The following is a 24,362-nucleotide window of genomic DNA, read 5'->3' as shown; positions in this document are numbered from 1 at the left end:
CATTACATCAAAGTTGGATCAGCCTGTAGTGTGTTTTTCCACTTTAATTTTGAGTGCGACTCCAAATCCAGACCTCCATGGGTTGAAAAATTTGATTTCCATTTTTTAATTTTTGTGTGATTTTGTTGTCAGCACATTCAACTATGTAAAGAACAAAGTATTTCAGAAGAATATTTAATTAATTCAGATCTAGGATGTGTTATTTTTGTGTTCCCTTTATTTTTTTGAGCAGTGTATATTACTATGCTATGCGGTTTATAGATTTCTGATAGAGTTGTGGATAGCTGGTGTGTGGATCTTGGCTGAGTTCCTTGAAGTTAAGTGTTTTAGAAACATAGAATGTGTCGGCAGATAAGAACCATTTGGTCCATCTAGTCTGCCCAATATACTGAATACTATGAATAGCCCCTGGCCCTATCTTATATGAAGGATGGCCTTATGCCTATCCCATGCATGCTTAAACTCCTTCACTGTATTTGCAGCTACCACTTCTGCAGGAAGGCTATTCCATGCATCCACTACTCTCTCAGTAAAGTAATACTTCCTGATATTACTTTTAAACCTTTGCCCCTCTAATTTAAAACTATGTCCTCTTGTAGCAGTTTTTCTTTTAAATAATCTCTCCTCTTTTACCTTGTTGATCCCCATTATGTATTTAAAAGTTTCTATCATATCCCCTCTGTCTTGTCTTTCTTCCAAGCTATACATGTTAAGGTCCTTTAATCTTTCCTGGTAAGTTTTATCCTGCAATCCATGTACCAGTTTAGTAGCTCTTCTCTGAACTCTCTCCAAAGTATCAATATCCTTCTGGAGATATGGTCTCCAGTACTGAGCACAATACTCCAAAATGAGGTCTCACTAGTGCTCTGTAGAGCGGCATGAGCACCTCCCTCTTTCTACTGGTAATTCCTCTCTCTATACACCCAAGCATTCTGCTAGCATTTCCTGCTGCTCTATGACATTGTCTGCCTACCTTTAAGTCTTCGGAAATAATGACCCCTAAATCCCTTTTCTCAGATACTGAGGTTAGGACTGTATCGCTGATTTTATATTCTGCTCTTGGGTTTTTGCGCCCAAGGTGCATTATCAACATTAAATTTTAGTTGCCAGATTTTTGACCATTCCTCTAATTTTCCTTAATCCTTTTCCATTTGGTGTATCCCTCCAGGAGGGAGCCTCATCTTAAGTGCCCCCTGGAGCCCTCCCAAGCCGGATACCGTTGGTCCGAAAGGAGCCACACCACCAGATGAGTATCGTACTGGTTCCGCTCTTCTTTTGTAGTATGTCAATTGTATCATGTGATTAACCTCTGTACTACATTATGCGATTCCCTTTGAGTGGAGTTCTGACTTGGGGGCGCTCCAGTTTTTTGGTTTGATTTTGGTTTTGCTTTGTCGTCGCTGTGTATCTGTGGTGACACGCTCTTATTGTCTACCTTTGTCTCCTGACGAACCTTTGAAATATAAGGGGAAACGCGTCGGGACAAGGAATGTAATTTATTAAGTAAGTGTATTTTGCAAATTTAAACGACCCAGACATCCATATGGGTCCATTTCACCTATAGTAAGGGCACTATAAGGACAGGTAGGTTAGGTACGGGGACAGAGTGCTCCTACCATCTGGGTGCATCTCTGGGCTGAGAATACCTGAGGGACACCTTAGGGACCCATATGGTTCTGCCCCCCCTCACCTTAGTAGCATCAATCCCCCACCTGGTCCGCAGTTGCTCTCTTTTTCTGTGTTTGTCTATGTCCTTATTAGTCCCCATGTTAGGGACCTTTATTTAAATATGGTTTATTAAAAGTTATGTTTCAGGTACTTGGCTTCAGTGATATTATCCCTCCAGGAACATCAATCCTGTTACAAATCTTTGTGTCATCAGCAAAAAGACACACCTTACCATCGAGGCCTTCTGCAATTTCGCTGATAAAGATATTAAACAATATGGGTCCCAGAACAGATCCCTGAGGTACCCCACTGGTAACAAGACCATAGTCTGAATATACTCCATTGACTACAACCCTCTGTTGCCTGTCCCTCAGCCACTGCCTAATCCATTCAACAATATGGGAGTCCAAGCCCAAAGACTGCAATTTATTGATAAGCTTTCTATGTGGGACAGTATCAAAAGCCTTACTAAAGTCTAGATAAGCGATGTCTACTGCACCTCCGCCATCTATTATTTTAGTCACCCAATCAAAAAAATCAATAAAATTAGTTTGACATGATCTCCCTGAAGTAAACCCATGCTGTTTTTCATCTTTCAATCCATGGGATTTTAGATGTTCCACAATCCTCTCCTTAAGTATGGTTTCCGTTAATTTCCCTACTATTGATGTCAGGCTTACTGGCCTATAGTTGCCCGATTCCTTCCTACTACCTTTCTTGTGAATGGGCACAACACTTGCTAATTTACAAAAGAAAAAGGAGAAGGACCTCCACTAGAAAGAATGACTATTAAATCGTTTGATGCATGTATCTTTACAGAGGAAGATGTTCTAAGTTTGCTGTCTAAGGTGAAGACAGATAAGTCACAGGGGCCTGATGAGATACACCCAAAATTATTAAAAGAGCTTAGTGGTGAGCTGGCAAAACCGTTAACAGATTTATTTAACCAATCATTAGTAACAGGAGTCGTCCCGGAAGATTGGAAATTGGCAAATGTCGTGCCCATTCACAAGAAAGGTAGTAGGGAGGAATCGAGCAACTATAGACCAGTGAGTCTGACATCAATAGTAGGCAAATTAATGGAAACCCTATTAAAGGATAGGATTGTGGAACATCTAAAATCCCATGGATTGCAAGATGAAAAACAACATGGGTTTACTTCAGGGAGATCATGTCAAACAAATCTTATAGATTTTTTTGACTGGGTGAATAAAATAATAGACGGTGGAGGTGCAGTAGACATCGCATATCTAGATTTTAGTAAGGCTTTTGACACTGTCCCACATAGAAGACTTATCAATAAACTGCAGTCATTGAGCATGGACTCCCATATTGTTGAGTGGATTAGGCAGTGGCTGAGTGACAGACAACAGAGGGTTGTAGTCAATGGAGAACATTCAAAACAAGGTAATGTTACCAGTGGGGTTCCACAGGGATCTGTACTGGGACCGATTTTGTTTAATATCTTCATAAGTGATATTGCAAAAGGCCTCGCTGGTAAGGTTTGTCTTTTTGCTGATGACACAAAGATATGTAACAGGGTTGATGTTCCTGGAGGGAAACGCCAAATGGAAAAGGATTTAGGAAAACTAGAAGAATGGTCAGAACTCTGGAAACTGAAATTTAATGTGGATAAGTGCAAGATAATGCACCTGGGGCGTAAAAACCCAAGGGCAGAATATAGAATATTTGACACAGTCCTGACCTCAGTATCTGAGGAAAGGGATTTAGGAGTAATTATTTCAGAAGACTTAAAGGTGGGAAGACAATGTAATAGAGCAGCACGAAATGCCAGCAGAATGCTTGGATGTATAGGGAGAGGTATAAGCAGTAGAAAGAGTGAAGTGCTTATGCCGCTGTACAGAACACTGGTGAGACCTCACTTGGAGTATTGTGCGCAGTACTGGAGGCCATATCTCCAGAAGGATATAGATACTCTAGAGAGAGTTCAGAGAAGAGCTACTAAACTAGTACATGGATTGCAGGATAAAACTTACCAGGAAAGGTTAAAGGACCTTAATATGTATAGCTTGGAAGAAAGAAGAGACAGAGGGGATATGATAGAAACTTTTAAATACATAAAGGGAATCAACTCGGTAAAGGAAGAGAGCATATTTAAAAGAAGAAAAACTACCACAAGAGGACACAGTTTTAAATTAGAGGGGCAAAGGTTTAAAAGTAATATAAGGAAGTATTACTTTACTGAGAGAGTAGTGGATGCATGGAATAGCCTTCCTGCAGAAGTGGTAGCTGCAAATACAGTGAAGGGGTTTAAGCATGCATGGGATAGGCATAAGACCATCCTTCATATAAGATAGGGCCGGGGGCTATCCATAGTATTCAGTATATTGGGCAGACTAGATGGGCCAAATGGTTCTTATCTGCCGACACATTCTATGTTTCTATGTTTCTATGTTTCTATGTTAATTTCCAATCTTCTGGGACGACTCCTGTTACCAGTGATTGGTTAAATAAATCTGTTAATGGTTTTGCTAGTTCACTGCTAAGCTCTTTCCCTTTTGTATTTTGTTTGGGTTTTTGTGTGTGGCATTTCCCTGTCATTTGTATTAAGGCCTCAGGTAGACTCCTGTTCGTCCTTCCTTTTGGAGGAACAGGTTGTCATAGTCCTGACATTAGTACCAGGGTCCTATAGGGCAAGTTAGGACACTAGGTATTCCGGTGTATGAACTCACCTCCCTCCCTGGTCTGTTCATACTGGTAGTTAGTCAAGACTGGGATTAGGGTTTTACTAGGAGGTGTCCATCTCTTTTCCCTTTATGGCTCAAGAAATAGGGAAGAAAAATGAAAATGCAAAAAACCTCCAGTAGTGAAAGGGTTAATAATTCTGTAAATTTGGGACGCTTTGTTACCTATTATGTTTATTTTTTGTTAATTTTGTTATTTGTAAAATTGGGAAAAGAACTGATTAAAATATTTTTATTATTTTTATTTTAGTACCCTGGGGGGACATGCAACAGTCTGATCACTTATCCCATAGACCGCAAGAGAATACTATTTACAGGCTTTACAATCAGTTAACAATGACAGGCTTGGGAGCCTTCAGAAAGCACCAGAGAGTCATCGTAACCAATCAGAGCCCCGCGATTTCACCACGGGCTCTGACTGGAGGGCAGAGGAGGAGCACCCAAACTCTGTCTAACCCCACAGATGCCGCGATTGATAATGACCGCGGCATCTGAGGGGTTAAATGACCGGGTTCAGCATCATCACTGAGCATTGCAGCCGGGTGCTTGTTTTAAATGGCAGAAACCATACAACCATTGCTCCATACAATGCCTTGAGTTTAATTACGTACATGTAGTCAGTTTTCCTTTACATCAACTTTAAAAAATGTGCATTCTTGTTCTTCTCCATTTACACTGGATATCACTGCAGAGTGTGATAATTGGGCAGCGTAAGCGGCCTTTATAAAGAAGTCAGCAAAAGACACGGCTTTGTACCTGTTTTAAAACGGTCAACAAATTTCCTTTGGTCATGTACTCAATCACCAAAGAGTAGTTAGCATCTTCTAGGATGATACCAAGCAACTTCACAATCCGTTCATGGTTGAGTTTATGCATCATTTTACCCTCTTCATACAGGTCGTTAGTATACCTGTAATACAGAAATAAAATAAAAGTAAAATCAAAATGGTAAAAAAAAAAGAAAGGGCCCAAGAAAGCATTACTTGATGGTAACCCCATCTGACCAAATCAAAACTTAAAAAGAACAATGCTAGTAACATAGTAACTTAAAGGGGTTGTCCCACGAAAAATATTCTAGTTTTCAAACCAACACCTGGATCTGAATACTTTTCTCATTGCATGTAATTACAAACTTAGCATGGCCACTGAGTTATTCAAAAAAATGTATCTGTATAGCGCCCGCCTGCTGTTTGTTTTTTTCTTTTTTCTTTGTCCTGCTCACTGAGAAGGCCGCACATGCTCAGTTTTATCCTTCAACTGCCTCCTGAGTTGTGATAGGGAGAGCATGGGCACGCCCCCTGAGCTGCAGCAGAAAAGACACTCCCCTTCAGCTGTCAGCTTGATACAAATCCAGCAAAGCTATGAATGAGGAGATCTCTGGATCCATGTGAGGTACAGGGCTGGTTCTAGCTTTGTTAGAAAGAAATTGTCATGTTCTATATTATGACTCACTTTCATTTTTTCCATGAGTCATGGGATAACCCCTTTAAGAGGACCTCTCACCATGACATGCAGTGCAATCTGACAGCACCATGTTACAGAGCAGGGGAAGCTGCGCAGACTGATATATAGTATTGTGTGAAAAGATTCAGTAAAACTTGTCATTTATAGATTTATATCTTTGCTTTTTCTACCTCCTGCAAATATCTATCAGTACAGGGAGGAGGGGTTATCACTGATTGTGTGCATAAAGAGATGGCTGTCAGTCACTGATAACTCCTCCCTCCTGTACCAATAGCTGTTCACAGGAAGTGGAAAAAGAAAAGATATAAATGTATAAATTACAAGTTTTACTGAACCTTTTACCACAAAACCATATATCACTCTGCTCAGATCCTCCTGCTCTATAAGATGCTGCCTGCAGATTGCATTACATGTTAGTTTGTAAAGCTAATAAACGAGAGAAGTCCATCTAGTTCTGTCTAAAATCCTGCAATCCAAAAGACATTGGGCCAGATTTATCATTAGCTAAAGTCAGAATAATGTGAAAAAGTCGCAAATGTTTGCGCAATCGCTAAAACTGTGCAAAAATGTGTGACTTTTTTCAACTCTGCACTATGCTCGCCAGTTTTCTGAAAGTGGGCGTGTTTTCTTATGTAAATGAATCTCTAGACAGATTTACTATTGCGACTATTTAAAAAGTCGCAAAAAAATGCACAATTTCACTCCAGTGAGGACCATGCTTATCTTATGAGACTTTTTAATAGAATATGCAACTTTTTTGTAAAGACGTGCGACTTTTGTAAAGCTGCTTACTGACGGATAAACTGCTACCGTAAAACCACATTTATTACAGTCTTAAAGGGCCGATCATAAATCTGACTTGGCTAAAACTCACTTTAGCCGTATGTGAAAATGGAGTGAGCTGTCAGAGTAATGATAAATCTGGCCCTTTGCATTTTCTCCAATCCTGGATTTGTGTTTCTGGGGGGCCAATGGTTTTCCTGAGTTTTCACCGTAAATTCTGAACACATTTAGTGGAGCTAAAGTGGTGAACATTGCATACTCCTTTATCCCTGTAAAATCATGCAATGTTGCTCTAGAGAGGTAAAGCTCCCTAATGTGACAAAATTGAATTTTCCTCATCTAAGGGTATGTTCAGATTGTGCTTTTTTCAAGCTGAACTCGGAGTTTCATAGTCTTCCTGCTCTTACAGCATGGGCTGATTCAGGCAGCGATTTCAATATCCATTTGCCAAACACGAACATATCTATTCAGCAGTGAGGTCCTTCCACCTGATGCTGAATGAATGAAGCTGGATTTCTCTAGCCCTGGATTAGTCCACTTTCACATGGTCAGCATTTTGCATCAGTATTAGGCTTATTCACACAACAGTGAAAAATAGCTGTGTGATGGTGATTTTTTTAACGGCCGTTATGTGGCTATTTTCAGAACTAATTAAAAGTCTACGGGGCTATTCACATGGCCGTTTTTTTTATGTGTCTTTCTTTCTGCTGTTTTTACAGCCAGACAAACAAGGCAGGTTTTAACAGCGGTTTAGCGCACCCTTCTATCAGCTGTTAAAAATGGGTATGCTGTGTAAAAATGGGCTTTTGGAGGTTAAAAAAAAAAAAATATGGTACTCACCTCATCCGCTTGCACGCAAGGGAACACTTGCTCCGCGCTGGAGACAGCAAGACCTGACGCTCAATGACATTGACACTAGGAGCGTAAGGTCTTGCTGTCTCCAGTGTGGAGCAACTGTTCCCTTGAGTGCAAGCGGATGAGGTGAGTATTATTTTTTGTCACTGGTGGGTGGGTTTCTCACTAAAATTAATGAGGACACAAACTAGGTAAATTATATAAACAGAGCCTTGGGGGGCCATTATTTATACTGCGGTGCACTATAGGGTCCACTGGATGTCCAGAGGGCACTATGGGGGGCATTATGTATACTGAGGGTACTGCAGTGGTTGGGATAAAAAAAAAAAAAACACACAACCTTATAAAATGAATCTATTCTTAATGGCTGTTAAAAATGGATTCAAAACAGCCATTAAAGGGGTTGCCTCACCTCAGACATTGGGAGCATATTGCTAGCATATGCCCCTATCTTTAGGACAGAGCCCGCAAAGTGAAGAAGGGCACACCACGCATGCTTGGCTGACCTCCTTTCATTCCTATGGGAGCACCAAAAATAGCTGAATGCTGGCTATTTCCGTCAGCCCCATAGAAGTGAATAGAGCGGTGGCTGCGCTTGCGCGGTGCACTTCCCATTCAATTCAATGGGACTGTGCTCCCATAGGAATAAATAGAAAACGGCTGCGCATGCGCAGTGTTCCCTCCTTAACTTTGCGGGCTCTGTTTTAACTATATGACCCCAAAGTCTGAGGTGAGACAACCCCTTTAAAAGCAGATGAACGGCCAGAAAATAGATGCCCACACTGATGCAAAATGGCCACGAAAGACTGAGTTTAACCGTTTTTAATGGCATTTTGTTTTTCACTCTCATCTGAATTTACCCTAAGTAAGCCAAAACCAGAAGTGCAACCAACAGAGAAAAAGTAAAGGAAGCAGTGACCATGAGAAAGTGGCTTTAGGTAGATAAAAAAAAGCAAGGTTTAATCAAATTCTAAAAGCAACTAAGCCTAAAATACCATATAACTTACGAGTCATTCTTACATCCCGTATACACAGTTTTCAGGGCCACTAGACCATGTCTCCGATGACAACATAAATAGACTTTGCCAAATCCTCCAGAATCTATCTCCTTCTTATCTAGCAGGTCCTTGGAGCTCATGCGGATGTCATCAAGAGACACATCTTTAACTGCCGCTGTCGATTCCATGGAATAAAAGTATTGCCAAAACTACCTAGAAAATCAATAAGTCCGTTTTAGATGCATGTTCTCAACACAAATGCTTTTGAAAAATGTTTTAAAGGCCATGTACACCTTTGGAGTCAATTTTTTATGATTGCATTTAACTTTTTTTTGGCAAAAAAAAAAATCATATTTTCAATTGGCCTTTATTAAAACTATTAAGCTGTTCAGTCACAAAGGTTTAACTGTTTTTCTAACTGCGTGACTGGTACTTTCACTTTCGTCATCTAATTACCCTTATCTCTAAGCTACTGAAAGGTCATAAACACTTAATTTAAGCCACATTCTTAGTAACATAAGAATTGAGCTTTAATGAGCGTTTTTAAATGAGAGCAGAGATAAGGAGCCCGTCAGCTCCCTACCTGACGAAAGAGAGAGAATTCAGAGGCTGCTATTAGAGCATCATAGCTATGCACAGAAAAAAAAAGGAGTTCCATATTTTTAATAAAGACCATTTGAAAAAAAGGTTTTTAGCTGAAAATAAGTATAATGCAATAATTTAAAAAAAAATTGCCACCAAAGGTGTACAAAGCCTTTAGAATATTGTGAAAATATTCAGGATACTAAGGGGATATTGCAAACAAAGGAAGCCACAAATCCAGTACTAGACCATGCGGAGAACCAAACAGATGTAATCATTTTCAGCCAATACAGTAAATAAAGTCACTACAGCTTCATGAAATTTACAGGAGGTTGTTGGATCTACACCAGTGATGTCATACCAGAGGCCTATATGGAAAGCAGATGCATAGGTTGCTGCTACAACCACTAAGATAAGGGATGAGAGACATTACTACTACTGCATGGGAATGGGGTGGAGACGTTGCTTAGCAATGTACGGCAGGGTTCACACAACATGGCTTTAAAGTTTTTGCTGCCTGCATAATCTAACAATACTCAGAACAGGTCAGACAGGAAGTTTTACACTCTACACCTTTAACCACCTCAGCCCCCAGTGCTTAAACACCCTGAAAGACCAGGCCACTTTTTACACTTCTGACCTACAGTACTTTCACCGTTTATTGCTCGATCATGCAACTTACCACCAAAATGAATTTTACCTCCTTTTCTTCTCACTAATAGAGCTTTCATTTGGTGGTATTTCATTGCTGCTATTTTTACTTTTTTTGTTATTAAATCGAAATTTAACGATTTTTTTGCAAAAAAATGACATTTTTCACTTTCAGTTGTAAAATTTTGCAAAAAAAAACGACATCCATATATAAATTTTTCTCTAAATTTATTGTTCTACATGTCTTTGATAAAAAAAAAAATGTTTGGGTAAAAAAAAAAAAATGGTTTGGGTAAAAACTATGGCGTTTACAAACTATGGTACAAAAATGTGAATTTCCGCTTTTTGAAGCAGCTCTGACTTTCTGAGCACCTGTCATGTTTCCTGAGGTTCTACAATGGCCAGACAGTACAAACACCCCACAAATGACCCCATTTCGGAAAGTAGACACCCTAAGGTATTCGCTGATGGGCATAGTGAGTTCATAGAACTTTTTATTTTTTGTCACAAGTTAGCGGAAAATGATGATTTTTTTTTTTTTTCTTACAAAGTCTCATATTCCACTAACTTGTGACAAAAAATAAAAACTTCCATGAACTCACTATGCCCATCAGCGAATACCTTGGGGTGTCTTCTTTCCAAAATGGGGTCACTTGTGGGGTAGTTATACTGCCCTGGCATTCTAGGGGCCCTAATGTGTGGTAAGTAGTTTGAAATCAAAATCTGTAAAAAATGGCTGGTGAAATCCGAAAGGTGCTCTTTGGAATGTGGGCCCCTTTGCCCACCTAGGCTGCAAAAAAGTGTCACACATGTGGTATCGCCGTACTCAGGAGAAGTTGGGCAATGTGTTTTGGAGTGTCATTTTACATATACCCATGCTGGGTGAGATAAATATCTTGGTCAAATGCCAAATTTGTATAAAAAAATGGGAAAAGTTGTCTTTTGCCAAGATATTTCTCTCACCCAGCATGGGTATATGTATAATGACACCCCAAAACACATTGCCCAACTTCTCGAGTACGGAGATACCACATGTGTGACACTTTTTTGCAGCCTAGATGCGCAAAGGGGCCCACCTTCCTTTTATGAGGGCATTTTTAGACATTTGGATCCCAGACTTCTTCTCACGCTTTAGGGCCCCTAAAATGCCAGGGCAGTCTAAATACCCCACATGTGACCCCATTTTGGAAAGAAGACACCCCAAGGTATTCAATGAGGGGCATGGCGAGTTCATAGAATTTTTTTGGCACAAGTTAGCAGAATTTGTTTTTTATTATTTTTTTTTCTCACAAAGTCTCCCTTTCCGCTAACTTGGGACAAAAATTTAAATATGCCCCTCACGGAATACCTTGGGGTGTCTTCTTTCCGAAATAGGGTCACATGTGGGGTATTTATACTGCCCTGGCATTCTAGGGGCCCTAAAGCGTGAGAAGAAGTCTGGAATATAAATGTCTAAAAAAATTTACGCATTTGGATTCCGTGAGGGGTATGGTGAGTTCATGTGAGATTTTATTTTTTGACACAAGTTAGTGGAATATGAGACTTTGTAAGAAAAATAAAATAAAAATTCCGCTAACTTGGGCCAAAAAAAATGTCTGAATGGAGCCTTACAGGGGGGTGATCAATGACAGGGGGGTGATCAGGGAGTCTATATGAGGTGATCACGCCCCTGTCATTGATCACCCCCCTATAAGGCTCCATTCAGATGTCCGTATGTGTTTTGCGGATCCGATCCATGTATCCGTGGATCCGTAAAAAACATACGGACATCTGAATGCAGCCTTACAGGGGGGTGATCAATGACAGGGGGGTGATCAATGACGGGGGGTGATCAGGGGTTAATAAGTGACAGGGGGGGGGGGTGTAGTGTAGTGGTGTTTGGTGCTACATATTGCTGAGCTACCTGTGTCCTCTGGTGGTCGATCCAAGCAAAAGGGACCACCAGAGGACCAGGTAGCAAGTATATTAGACGCTGTTATCAAAACAGCGTCTAATATACCTGTTATGGGTTAAAAAAATAGCATCTCCAGCCTGCCAGCGAACGATCGCCGCTGGCAGGCTGGAGATCCACTCGCTTACCTTCCGATCCTGTGTGCGCGCGTTCACAGGAAATCTCGAGTCTCGCGAGATGACGCATATATGCGTGACTGTGCGCAGGGCTGCCGCCTCCGGAACGCGATCCTGCGTTAGGCGGTCCGGAGGCGGTTAAAGAGTCATAACATTTTTCTTTTTCCATTCACATAGCCTTTTGCGGGACAAGCTGTACTTTCTAATGGCACCATTTATGGTTGCATACAATGCAGTGGGAAGCGGGAAAAAAAATCCAAATTGGGGTGTGTGATGGCGGCTCCGTGTAGTCAGATCCACTATCGCTGGTGACTAGAATCTGTTTTACTGTTCTGTCTTTATACACGTTCACACAGTGTGCAGTCTGACATTAAGTTTAAACCATTCCAGTCTTCCAAATAAGAGGACTGTTTTCTGTAGTCTAACTTGTTTATTGGTCAACAGGATTGTCAATTGGTAAAACTACAAGAATACAAATGGCTTGTGTAAGTAAAACATATAGAATAGCATGTACAGTAATACAATGACAAAGAAAGCAGACGTCCAAAATGGCTGCCTATACATAGACTGCATGGCTAGTAAACAGAAATAACTTCTTTAATGACACTTATACCTAGCTAAACAGCTCTGCATAACAATGTCCCTGAAACAAGGTGGATGTCACTCACCAGATATACTTGCACAAAGATGGTGGAGTTTAAGAAGGAGAACTGCATGGAACAGCTCTGCTGATGTCCTGTAGTCTGTATGTAGACTGAATACTGGGCTTCAACTTCCCAGAATGCCTTGCACTACCCACAATGCCTAGCATCTCCCACAAAGCAATAATCTTTATTAACAAGAAAACAAGGTGCAATACATTTTTACCACCGCTAGATGGTGCTGTTACCCAACTAATAACTACAGGAATACAAAAATAGCAGCTGAATAAATTACAAATTGAAATAGACATGAACTGAAATGAATCCCTCTCTGCTAGAGCCAGAACATGGGGAGAAATTGGAAAAAATAAAATAAAAAATGCAACTCTGCCATAGTTTTTTTTTTTTTTTTTTACAGAGTTCACTACGTGGTAAAACTGACCTGTTAACTTCATTCTTCCGGTCAGTGCTATTACAACGATACCACATTTGTATAGTTTTTACTGAAAAAATGTAAACCCTATAACCATACAATAACATATTTTGACCCCTATAACGTTTTTGAAGTCATGCGTACGGAGCTGTGTGAGGGCTCATTTTTTGAAGGACAATCTGTACTTTCCAGTGATACCATTTTAAAGTGTGTGGGATTTTTTGATTACTTTTTATAAAAAAAATAAAATTCAGGGACTTTAAGTGGCAAAAAAATGGCAAATAGTTTTTTGGGTTTTTTTTACGTTGTTCCATTCACCATATGGGATTAATATTGTTATATTTTAATAGTATGGGTGTTTGTTACATGCAGCAATGCCCATGATGTATATTTTTATTGGTTAATTATTATTATTTTGGGGAAAGGGGGTGATGTGAACTTTTAGTTTTTTTAAGTCAACCTTGGTGACTATAACTGGCAAACATTAGATTGCCCATTGTGTTAATTGATGGCTTTATAGATGACATTGAACACCTCATTTTCAATGTAACCATACATTGCTGCCAGCTGGTGGCCTGTATTTGTATATTGCACTAATAGCTGCCGAAGCCTGCTTGAGGCTTCTGGCTATTAGTCCAGTGTAAAAGGTTCCCCGTTCTCAGCTCCTACTTCCGGCCTGCTCAGATGCTGTGGTCAGATTTAACTACGGTATTTGAGGGGGGAAAATGTATGCAATCAGCCATATGGCTGATCGCATACATGTGCTGCGGGTCTTCGCTGTTTGAAACAGCAGAAACCCAGCAGCTATGGTGCCTGCTACATGTGCAAGCAGGTGCCATGTTCAGAGGCCCAGCCAGCGCCGTACGTGTCCGGCGCAAGTCGGAAGGGGTTAATCCTTTCCAGACACAGCCAGTTTTCACTTTCCTGAGCCTAATTTTACGAATCTGACGTGGCAATTTATGTGGTAATAAATTTGGACTGCTTTTACTTATCCAAATGATTCTGAGATTGTTTCTTCATGACGCACACTTTTTTACATTTGAATTTCTCTGCTTTTAAGACAGATAGAACCTTACAAAATAGTTAACATTCACCATATATTTACTTTATGTTGGCATCATATTGTAAATGTCTTTTTTATTAGAACTTAAAAATTTGGAAGCAATTTTTTCAAATTTTCAAGTTTCAAGTTTATTAAGGACAAATTAATTTATGAAGTGATTTTGTGGAGCTTAAATTATAGAAATCAACCATAAGTGACTACATTTAGAAAGTACACTCTTCAAATTATTTAAAACTTATTTTAGAAACTTTGGGGGTCATTTACGATATTAGTCGTATTTCTGGCGCAAATTTCGGCGCAAAGGTTATTTGTGCTGCAATCTGAGACTTTCCCCACTCACGCTAGGTCTAAAAAAGGGGGCGTGGCATGGGCAGGAAAAGGGACGGGTCGGCATCATTTTCTACATCTTTTTTAGGCGTAGAAAATAGTCTAAATGTAAGCCAGCAAGGAAGCGGTCTTACATTGAGAAGCAGCAGTGGATGCGCCAAAGTTATCTAGATGCCGGCGCCTCTACATAACTTCAGCAGATCGACCGCCAGCACAGAGGCTTATTAAGACCGGTGTCTAAAACACATAAGTGGGAGGCACATATGCAAACTGTTGTAATTCCTACTCTGTTCACCTTATTTGGATGTAAATACCCTCAAATTAAAGCTGACAGTCTGCAGTTAAAGCACATCTTATTCTTTTCGTTTCAAATCCATTGTGGTGGTGTATAGAGCCAAACATTTTAGAATTGTGTTGATGTCCCAATATTTATGGACCTGACTGTAGCATCAATACAGATATAGCTTCTCTACAGATATTGGTTGGAAACAGTTCAAGCTTAGATACAGATATAGATATATCAATAAGATGGATATATATCTGTATCTCCTCATATAATAGACAACATGAGGTTAATGTGAGGTACATGATGGAGTTATTTACTTTTAATATTAGGCACATGGAAGACCACATTGATAAAACCATAAGCCTCAGATTAACACTAAGTAACCAATCAAGTGCCTCATAACATAATGGGCAACATGGGGTTAAAGAGGCACATGATAGGGTTACTTACTATTAGGGCTCATGCACACAACCGTATGCCCTCAGAGACATACGGTCCGTGAACGGGCCATATGTCCCGAAGCGGCATACATCGTGTGAACGGGAGTAGACAGCATCATAGGTTACTATGATACTGTATATACAAACTACTTGAGAAACCTTGTCGCGGTGTCCGGGCTTAAGACATGTTCTACACCGTGGGACATGTTGACTAATCTCTCAATTTTAAAATCAGTTTGAGGATTTAGTATTACTGCAGAGTGCACCTGTGTTCGTTATTGTTCTGTTATATTGTTATATTAATTATTACATCCGCACTTGTTACCTTGTGTAGGATGTCTATTGTGGTACTTGTGGTTCGCTGCGGGCATCCTCCATTGTATGCATTTTGCTGGGGATTGCCATTAGCAACGGGCCACAAATGCAGGATCTGCTCCCCTATATATATGCACAACTGCATGTGGGTTTGAAGCACCTCCTGCTAATGCCAACCTGTCTTCTTAGTTTGTATATATAGTTTTCTGGAGGTGTATAAACTCCTATTTAAATGTGCCTGTTTTCCATCTACAGGTCACATTAAGGTGCACCTGTGAGGCCTGGGACATATCAGCAAGTCTTGAGTGGGACTCACAGACTCCTCCCTCCTCCCATTGCAGGCATGGCCACATGCTGGAGGTAACTGGTGAGTTGTTTGTGAGTCGGCCCAATGCTCCTGTAATTTGCCCACTGGCTCCTGGTATTGCCTATATGGCTCAGGTTGGAGAGTGTAGGGTCCCGGGCTACTTGAGAAACCTTGTCGCGGTGTCCGGGCTTAAGACATGTTCTACACCGTGGGACATGTTGACTAATCTCTCAATTTTAAAATCAGTTTGAGGATTTAGTATTACTGCAGAGTGCACCTGTGTTCGTTATTGTTCTGTTATATTGTTACTATGATACTGTGCACATCGGGCCGCCCGCGGCACTACTGTCCTACACTCATATGATCATATATCACGGAGGGCCATACAGTCGTGTGCATGAGCCCTTAATGTGAGGCACATGGAGGTCCGAACGGAAATTCTGCCACTGCTTTTTGGTTACTCTGCTAGTCAATGTGGTTACAGAGATACCAATTTTGTATGTTTTAAGGGATTTTCCAGGATTTTAACCCCAGAGGTTTTATTTACTTAGCATTTTCACTTTCGCTTCCCGCATTCTCAGAGCCATTACTTATTACATTATTTTTCCATTCACATAGCCGTATGAGGAATTATAGAATGTAGTGAAAAGTGAAAAAAAATTGGAATTGGAAAAAAAATAATAATACCATTTTGCCAGTTTTAATAGTTTTTTTTTTTACGTCGTTCATTATGCTGTAAAACTGACTTGTGATGTTCATTCTCCAGGTTAGTACAAATCCGGTGATACCACATATGTATAGATTTTCTTGCATTTTGATGCTAAAAAAAAAACACTTAAAAAAAGTTGTTTTTTTCCGCTGTTTTTTTCTGCCCCTATAACTTTTTTGTAGTTATGTGTGCAGAGCTGTATGAGGGCTGATTTTTTTTTTTTTGGGGGGGGTTCAATCTATATTTTTCACAGATACCATTTTGGGGTGTGTAAAACTTTTTGATCACTTTTTAATACATTTTTTTTCACAGCCTGAAGCACCTTATTGCCAAAGGTGGCTTTATTCCTTTATTAGAAGGAATCTGAAGTCTATAGTGCCTGAAAAAAGTATTGGAGAGCTCCAGGTAGCCGCCCTACAAATCTCTCTATAGAAGCTCTCTCTGCCCATGAAGTACAGACTCATCTCATAGATGAGCCCCAAACCCAGAGGGCGGAACAACTACCTTAGGCCCCTTTCACATGGGTGTCGCAGAAGAGGTCCGGATGCATTGCGGGTGCCTTGCGGGAAACCCGCGTGAGTGCGCATGCAATTTCAGTCAGTTTTGTCTGCGATTGCGTTGTTCAGTTTTTTCAGTGCAAGTGCAAAGCGTTTTAATGCGTTTTGCATGTGCGTGATAAAAAAACTGAATGTTGGTACCTAGACCCGAACCTGGACTTCTTCACTGAAGTTTGGGTTCAGTGTTCTGTAGATTTCTCTCACCCCCATGTGGTGAGTGCGGTGACGTCAGCACAGGTCCTTTTGCAGGTCCTGCAAGAAGAAGAAAGAAGACAACGGCTGCGCGATCAAGTGGATGAGGTAAGTAATTTTTTTTATTTTTTAACCCTTAATGGACATTTTACTTAGCATTCTTTATTAATGAATGATATTTTCCATTATAACCATGTTATAATGGAAAATAATAAAGTAAATGGACTTTAATGGGGTCCTGGGGCTCATCTTATCTCCTTAGCAACCATCCGTGAAAATCACATTGCATCCGCACTTCCTTGCGGATGCAATGCGGTTTTCACGCAGCCCCATTCGCTTCTATGGGGCCTGCGTTGCATGAAAAACGCAGAATATAGAACATGCTGCGATTTTCACACAACGCACAAGTGATGCGTGAAAAACATCACTCATGTAGACAGCCCCATTGAAATAAATGAGTCAGGATTCAGTGCGGGTGCAATGCGTGCACGTCACGCATTGCACCCGCGCAGAAAACTGGCCCGTGTGAAAGGGGCCTTAGAAGAGTAAGCTAAGTAAATGGCTTGTCTAATCCACCTGGCCATAGTCTGAGAAGGAGCTGCAGATCCCTTCTTAGCTCCCTGAAACAAAAATCAGCAGACGTGAGGAGGACCTCCAAGGCTGAGTGACCTGTAAATATTGCAAAATACACCTCCTAACATCTAAACAATGGAAATCTGATTCCTTCTTATTTTTAGTGGAGCACATAAGGAAGGCAACACTATCACCTGAGAATGGTGAAACTGAAGATACTTTTGGTAAAAAAGGATCAGGATAAATCACCACCCGATCTTGCAAGATTACCAAGTATGGAGGTTCGACCAAGAGCGCAGAGATCTCACTAACCCCTTCAGCTCTGCCCCACCCCAGTGCCTTCAGCTCTCCCCCACCCAGTGCCATCAGCTCCCCCATGTCATCAGTTGCTCCCCCTCCCACCAGCTCCTCCCCCAATGCCACCAGCTCCCCCCACTGCCATCAGTTCTCCCACTCCTCCTCCTAGCCATCAGTCCCCAGCTGCAGCGCCAGTGAACTAAAATGTCCTGATGAGGTGTGTACGTCAGGATCCAAAGCAGCGTTGTGCGAGCCGGTGGGTGACCACGGAGAGTGAGTAATAGCAAGCTCTTCACTCACACTCTGGTCTCATGGCACAAACGAATCATCGATTTGAGGATTTTTTTGTGTCGAGTTTCAGCCCTACTCCAAACTCTCAGATAGATATTAGACGTGACCTTCTTCCGACTGGCCAACAGAGTGTTAACTACATCTTCAGAGACCTCTTTTCTTCAAAATCTCCCTCTCAACAAGCAGGCAGTCAGGTGTAGATTTTTACCCTCTGGGTGAAAGATCGGACCTAAGGCCTCTTGCACACGAACGTGTGCGCCCCATGGCCGTGCTGCGGGCCGCAATGCACGAACGCCGTCGTTGGGGCAGCCGCAGCGGATCGCGGACCCATTCCCTTTAATGGGTCTGCGATCCGGCCGTTCCGCAAAAAGATAGAACATGTCCTATCTTTTTGCGGAACAGAAGTACGGGACGAAACCCCATGGAAGCCCTCCGTAGTGCTTCCGTAGGGTTCCGTTCCGTGCTTCCATTCCGCACCACTCTGCATCTCCGGATTTGCAGACCCATTGAAGTGAATGGGTCCGCATCCGTGATGCGGAATGCACACGGAATGGTGCCCGTGTATTGCGGATCCGCAAATGCGGTCTGCAATACGGCAACGGGAAGCACACGTTCGTGTGCAGGAGGCCTAAGACAGAAGCTCCTGAGACTCCGGAAGCACCCATGGGGTCGCTATTGACATCCTGCGGAGCCAGGAAAACCACAACCCGTCTCGGCCAAAAAGGAGCTTTAAGTATTACTGTGGCTCCCTCCTCTATGATTTTCCTGAGAACCTTTGGTAATAACTTTAGGGAGGGGGAGTCATAAAGGAGGCCCTGCCGCCATGATTAGGCCAATGCATCCACTTCTCTCGGATGCTCCCCCTGAGATAGGGAAAAGAAGACCTCTACCTTCCTGTTTGACCTGGTGGCAAAGAGAGCCATCTCTGGAATCCCCCACAATGTTGCAACCTGATTGAAAACCCCCTGATCTAGGGACCACTCTCCCTGGTATAGATGATGATGACGACTGAGGAAGTCCGCTTCCACATTTTCTGAACCCCTTAGATGTACTGAAGAAAGAGATAATAGAGAAGCTTTTGCTAGACTGAAAAATCTGATGAGTGAGAGAGTGAGGCCCTGAGCCCTTGTACCTCCCTGTCGATTGATGTAGGCCACTGCTATCGTGTTGTCTGAGTAGATTCTCACGTTTCTGCCTCTGATAGCCGGGAGACCCTGTACTAAGGCTATCCTGATTGCATTCAATTCCTTATAATTGTGAGACTGGGATAGAGAATCTGGAAAAGAGACAATAGCGGCTCACCTGAACCCCCCTATAAATACGGTGCACTCCTCAGGAATCACCCAACTCCGTGAAGTAAATGGTCAAAAAATGAAGGGGCACTCAAATATCTGAGTAAGAGGGACAACAATAGGGTTTATTGTATAATAAAATGTCATAAAATGAGCACATAAATAAACATCATACAATACAATGTATAAAAGAAAACATGAACATCAAAATGACCGTCCCAATGAATGTGGGGTAGACTGTCAGATGACCACTGTAAGGTGACCTGATGAAATAGATTGCGTTGGTACCATGGGTCACAAAGTCAATGTACAGCTAGCAAAGTCAATGATGAAATATTCAAGTGGTACATTCCATATCAATTGAATAGATGGTAGTTAGTACGTTACCGCTCCCTGGCCGGTGTTCAGCTTCTTAATCTGCCGCATGGACCTAACACGGTGTCCCGTGTGGTCTCACGGTCAAACAGCGGCGTCCCACGTGACTCAGCAGCGTCTCACGTGATCAAGTAGTAACCACGTGACCGGCATATAGGATAATGCGTTCCACCATGCGCTTCAATGGGGAACTTCCGCGGTATGTTTCACTTGAAGTTAGAAGGGAAGAGCTTTCTTGGACGTCCGCTTGTAATGGAGAACAGTTGGATCGCTGATATATCTTACAGCATAAGTCTCCAGATGGTATAGATGCTTGCTAGAACACTTCCGCCATACGCGTTTCGGGGTAACTCCCCTTCCTCCATAGCTGTCCCAGTTCCCCTGCAACAGCAGGGACCCCACATGGGCTCCCCAACTAGATGGGCTTGCATCCATGGTCAAGGGGAGAACTGCCTCCCTAATCCAAGAAACCCCTTTGTGACCAAGCACGTTTTTTTTTTTATCGCATTCCAAGAACTATAACAGTTTTTTCATCAATGTACTTGTATGAGGTCTTATTTTTTGCAGGACAAGTTAAAGTTTTTAATGCACCATTTTGGGTACATATAATGATTGATTACAGCCAGCTGTTTAGCTAAAAAAAAACTTTGTTTACATCAGTAAAAAGGTGTATTAGTGGTCACTAAGGGGTTAAACTTTGCAGATCTATCCACCACCCCAGAGAATTCAGAATCTGGGGTGATAGAGAGATCTCCGTGTCCAGAGAGGGGAGACATCTGTCCCAATCCCACAGAATCTGAAGAAGCCTTGAATGGTATTGGGCCCATTCTACTCCAGGAATAGCGGCTGTCATGAGACCCAGCACCAACATGGCCTCTCTTAGGGTGACTGACAGACGCGAGTGAAGTACAGTGCTGCCCATAATTATTCATACCCCTGGCAAATTTTGACTTAGTTACTTTTATTCAACCAGCAAGTAATTTTTTGACGGGAAATGACATGGGTGTCTCCCAAAAGATAATAAGACGATGTACAAGAGGCATTATTGTGGGAAAAAAAACATTTCTCTTCTTTTATTTACATTTGAGCAAAAAGTGTCCAGTCCAAAATTATTCATACCCTTCTCAATAATCAATAGAAAAGCCTTTATTGGGTATTACAGCAATTAAACGCTTCCTATAATTGCAGACCAGCTTTTTGCATGTCTCCACAGGTATTTTTGCCCATTCATCTTTAGCAATGAGCTCCAAATCTTTCAGGTTGGAGGGTGTTCTTGCCATCACCCTGATCTTTAGCTCCCTCCACAGATTCTCAATTGGATTCAAGTCTGGACTCTGGCTGGGCCACTCCAAAACGTTCATGTTGTTGTCTGCTAACCATTTCTTCACCACTTTAGCTGTGTGTTTTGGGTCATTGTCATGCTGAAATGTCCACTGGTGCCCAAGGCCAAGTTTCTCTGCAGACTGCCTGAGGTTGTCATTGAGAATCCTCATGTATTGCTCTTTTTTCATGGTGCCGTTTACTGTGATTAGGTTCCCTGGTCCATTGGCTGAAACCCCCCCCCCCCCCCCCCCAAAGCATTGGGTTTCCACCACCATGTTTGACGGTGGGGATGGTGTTCTTTGGGTTGAAGGCTTCTCCTTTTTTACGCCAAATGAAGGAAACATCATTGTGACCAAACAATTCAATTTTTGTTTCATCTGACCATAACACAGAAGAACAGAACAGAAGTCTTCTTTGTCCAGATGAGCTTTTGCAAAGGCCAAGCAAGCTTTTGTGTGCCTTATCTGGAGAAGTGGCATCCTCCTTGGTCTGCCAGGGGTATGAATAATTATGGGCAGCACTGTAGTTGAACCCTTGATCTGATAAGTAAAGCTTGTTGAAGGGGTAACAGGCACTGAGAACTGGAGTCCAAAATCATACCTAGGTAGCTGCATCTCCGGCTCGGGCATAAACCTATAAAAATCCAGTTTATCTCCCATCCCAGCTTCTCTAGAAGCTCCCTCAACCAGGCAATCTGTCCGTGAAGAACCTGACTCGACCGGGCCACAAGAAAAAAATCATCCAGGTATGGTATAATGATCTCCTTCTCCCTCACATGCCATCATCTCTGAAACAATCTTCGTGAAAACCCTCGGAGCTTGAGAGAGCCCAAAGGGTAAGGCCTGGAGCTGAAGATGCAGAACAACCCTCTGGACTGCTACCCTCAAAAACATCTGTTGGCTGGGATGGATGGGGACATGATAGTACGCATCCCTCAGGTCTACTGTGCCCATGAAAAGACTGTTCACAGCTGACCTGATGGACTCCATACGAAATCTCTCGTACAGCACATACCGATTCAAACACTACAGTCGTGGCCAAAAGTTTTGAGAATGACATAAATATTGGAAAAGTTGCTGCTTAAGTTTTTATAATAGCAATTTGCATATACTCCAGAATGTTATGAAGAGTGATCAGATGAATTGCATAGTCCTTCTTTGCCATGAAAATGAACTTAATCCAAAAAAAAAACCTTTCCACTGCATTTCATTGCTGTCATTAAAGGACCTACTGAGATCATTTCAGTAATAGTCTTGTTAACTCAGGTGAGAATGTTGACTAGCACAAGGCTGGAGATCATTATGTCAGGCTGATTGGGTTAAAATGGCAGACTTGACATGTTAAAAGGAGGGTGATGCTTGAAATCATTGTTCTTCCATTGTTAACCATGGTGACCTGCAAAGAAACGTGTGCAGCCATCATTGCGTTGCATAAAAATGGCTTCACAGGCAAGGATATTGTGGCTACTAAGATTGCACCTCAATCAACAATTTATAGGATCATCAAGAACTTCAAGGAAAGAGGTTCAATTCTTGTTAAGAAGGCTTCAGGGCGTCCAAGAAAGTCCAGCAAGTGCCAGGATAGTCTCCTAAAGAGGATTCAGCTGCGGGAGCGGAGTCCCACCAGTGCAGAGCTTGCTCAGGAATGGCAGCAGGCAGGTGTGAGCGGATCTGCACGCACAGTGAGGCGAAGACTTTTGGAAGATGGCCTGGTGTCAAGAAGGCCTGCAAAGAAGCCACTTCTCTCCCAAAAAAAAAAATCTGGGACAGATGGATTTTCTGCATAAAGTATGGTGAATGGACTGCTGAGGACTGGGCAAAGTCATATTCTCCGATGAAGCCTCTTTCAGATTGTTTGGGGCATCTGGAAAAAGGATTGTCCGGAGAAGAAAAAGGTGAGCGCTACCATCAGTCCTGTGTCATGCCAACAGTAAAGCATCCTGAGACCATTCATGTGTGGGGTTGCTTCTCATCCAAGGGAGTGGGCTCACTCACAATTTTGCCCAAAAACACAGCCATGAATAAAGAATGGTACCAAAACACCCTCCAACAGCAACTTCTTCCAACAACAGTTTGGTGAAGTACAATGCATTTTCCAGCACGATGGAGCACCGTGCCATAAGGCAAAAGTGATAACCAAGTGGCTCGGGGACCAAAACGTTGACATTTTGGGTCCATGGCCTGGAAACTCCCCAGATCTTAATCCCATTGAGAACGTGTGGTCAATCCTCAAGAGGCGGGTGGACAAAAAAAAAAAAAAAACACTAATTCTGACAAACTCCAAGAAGTGATTATGAAAGAATGGGTTGCTATCAGTCAGGAATTGGCCCAGAAGTTGATTGAGAGCAGGCCCAGTCGAATTGCAGAGGTCGTGAAAAAGAAGGGCCAACACTGCAAATACTGACTCTTTGCATAAATGTCATGTAATTGTCGATAAAAGCCTTTGAAACATATGAAGTGCATGTAATTATATTTCACTACATCACAGAAACAACAAAGATCTAAAAGCAGTTTAGCAGCAAACTTTGTGAAAACTAATATTTTTGTCATTCTCAAAACTTTTGGCCACGACTAAGTTTATTATGGTCCGAAACGAGCCATTTGTTTTTTTGACAAGAAAAAGGGTTGAATAAAACCCCTTTTGTCACTTCCTGCTCTGGAACTCTTACCAACAACTTTTTCTCTATTAGGGTAAAAACCTCTGAGATGATGGCGGACTGCTTTGAGGGATCTGAACGGTAATCTGTAATTACAAATCTCTCTTCTGGAATGCTCTGAAATTTTAACTTTAGGCCCTCCCCCATCACAGAATGCATCCACGGGCTGTTGGAGATTTTCTGCCATTGAAGAGAAAAAAAAAAAAAGACAGATGTCCTCCAACAGGGGCCCTGGAGTCATTGGGACTGCTTCTTTGAGGCATCTGACCCTGAAAAAAGAAACCCCTTATTTTTTTTTTTACCAGCACTTGTAAACTGCTTAGCTCTTTCCTTCCCCTTAAATCTCTCTTTATTGAATCTGGGACGGAAAGACGTTCTGGGGGGCTGACTAAGGGCTCTTTCACACCTGCGTTGTTGTGTTCCGGCATAGAGTTCCGTCGTCGGGGCTCTATGCCGGAAGAATCCTGATCAGGATTATCCTAATGCATTCTGAATGGAGAGAAATCCGTTCA

At 41.9% G+C, this 24,362-nt stretch overlaps 1 protein-coding gene across 4 annotated transcripts in view; it reads right to left on the bottom strand.

Moving 5' to 3' along the window:
- Window positions 1–24,362, bottom strand: part of RIPK1 (receptor interacting serine/threonine kinase 1) — a 165,258-nt gene that overhangs the window by 126,108 nt on the left and 14,788 nt on the right. For all 4 annotated transcript variants that reach the window (XM_040431969.1, XM_040431971.1, XM_040431970.1 and 1 more), the window contains exons 2-3: window positions 8,483–8,686; window positions 5,130–5,283 (exon numbers count right to left, since the gene is read on the bottom strand). In XM_040431969.1, the coding sequence (XP_040287903.1) occupies window positions 5,130–5,283; window positions 8,483–8,661 (333 nt within the window). In that variant the 5' untranslated portion in view covers window positions 8,662–8,686. The remainder of the gene's footprint in view (window positions 1–5,129; window positions 5,284–8,482; window positions 8,687–24,362) is intronic.

Source organism: Bufo bufo, chromosome 5 (genome assembly GCF_905171765.1).
Source record: "Bufo bufo chromosome 5, aBufBuf1.1, whole genome shotgun sequence".
In the NCBI taxonomy this organism is placed as follows: Eukaryota; Metazoa; Chordata; class Amphibia; order Anura; family Bufonidae; genus Bufo; species Bufo bufo.
The sequence above is the reverse complement of the archived record's forward strand: the minus strand, read 5'-3'. Positions and strand labels throughout refer to the sequence as shown.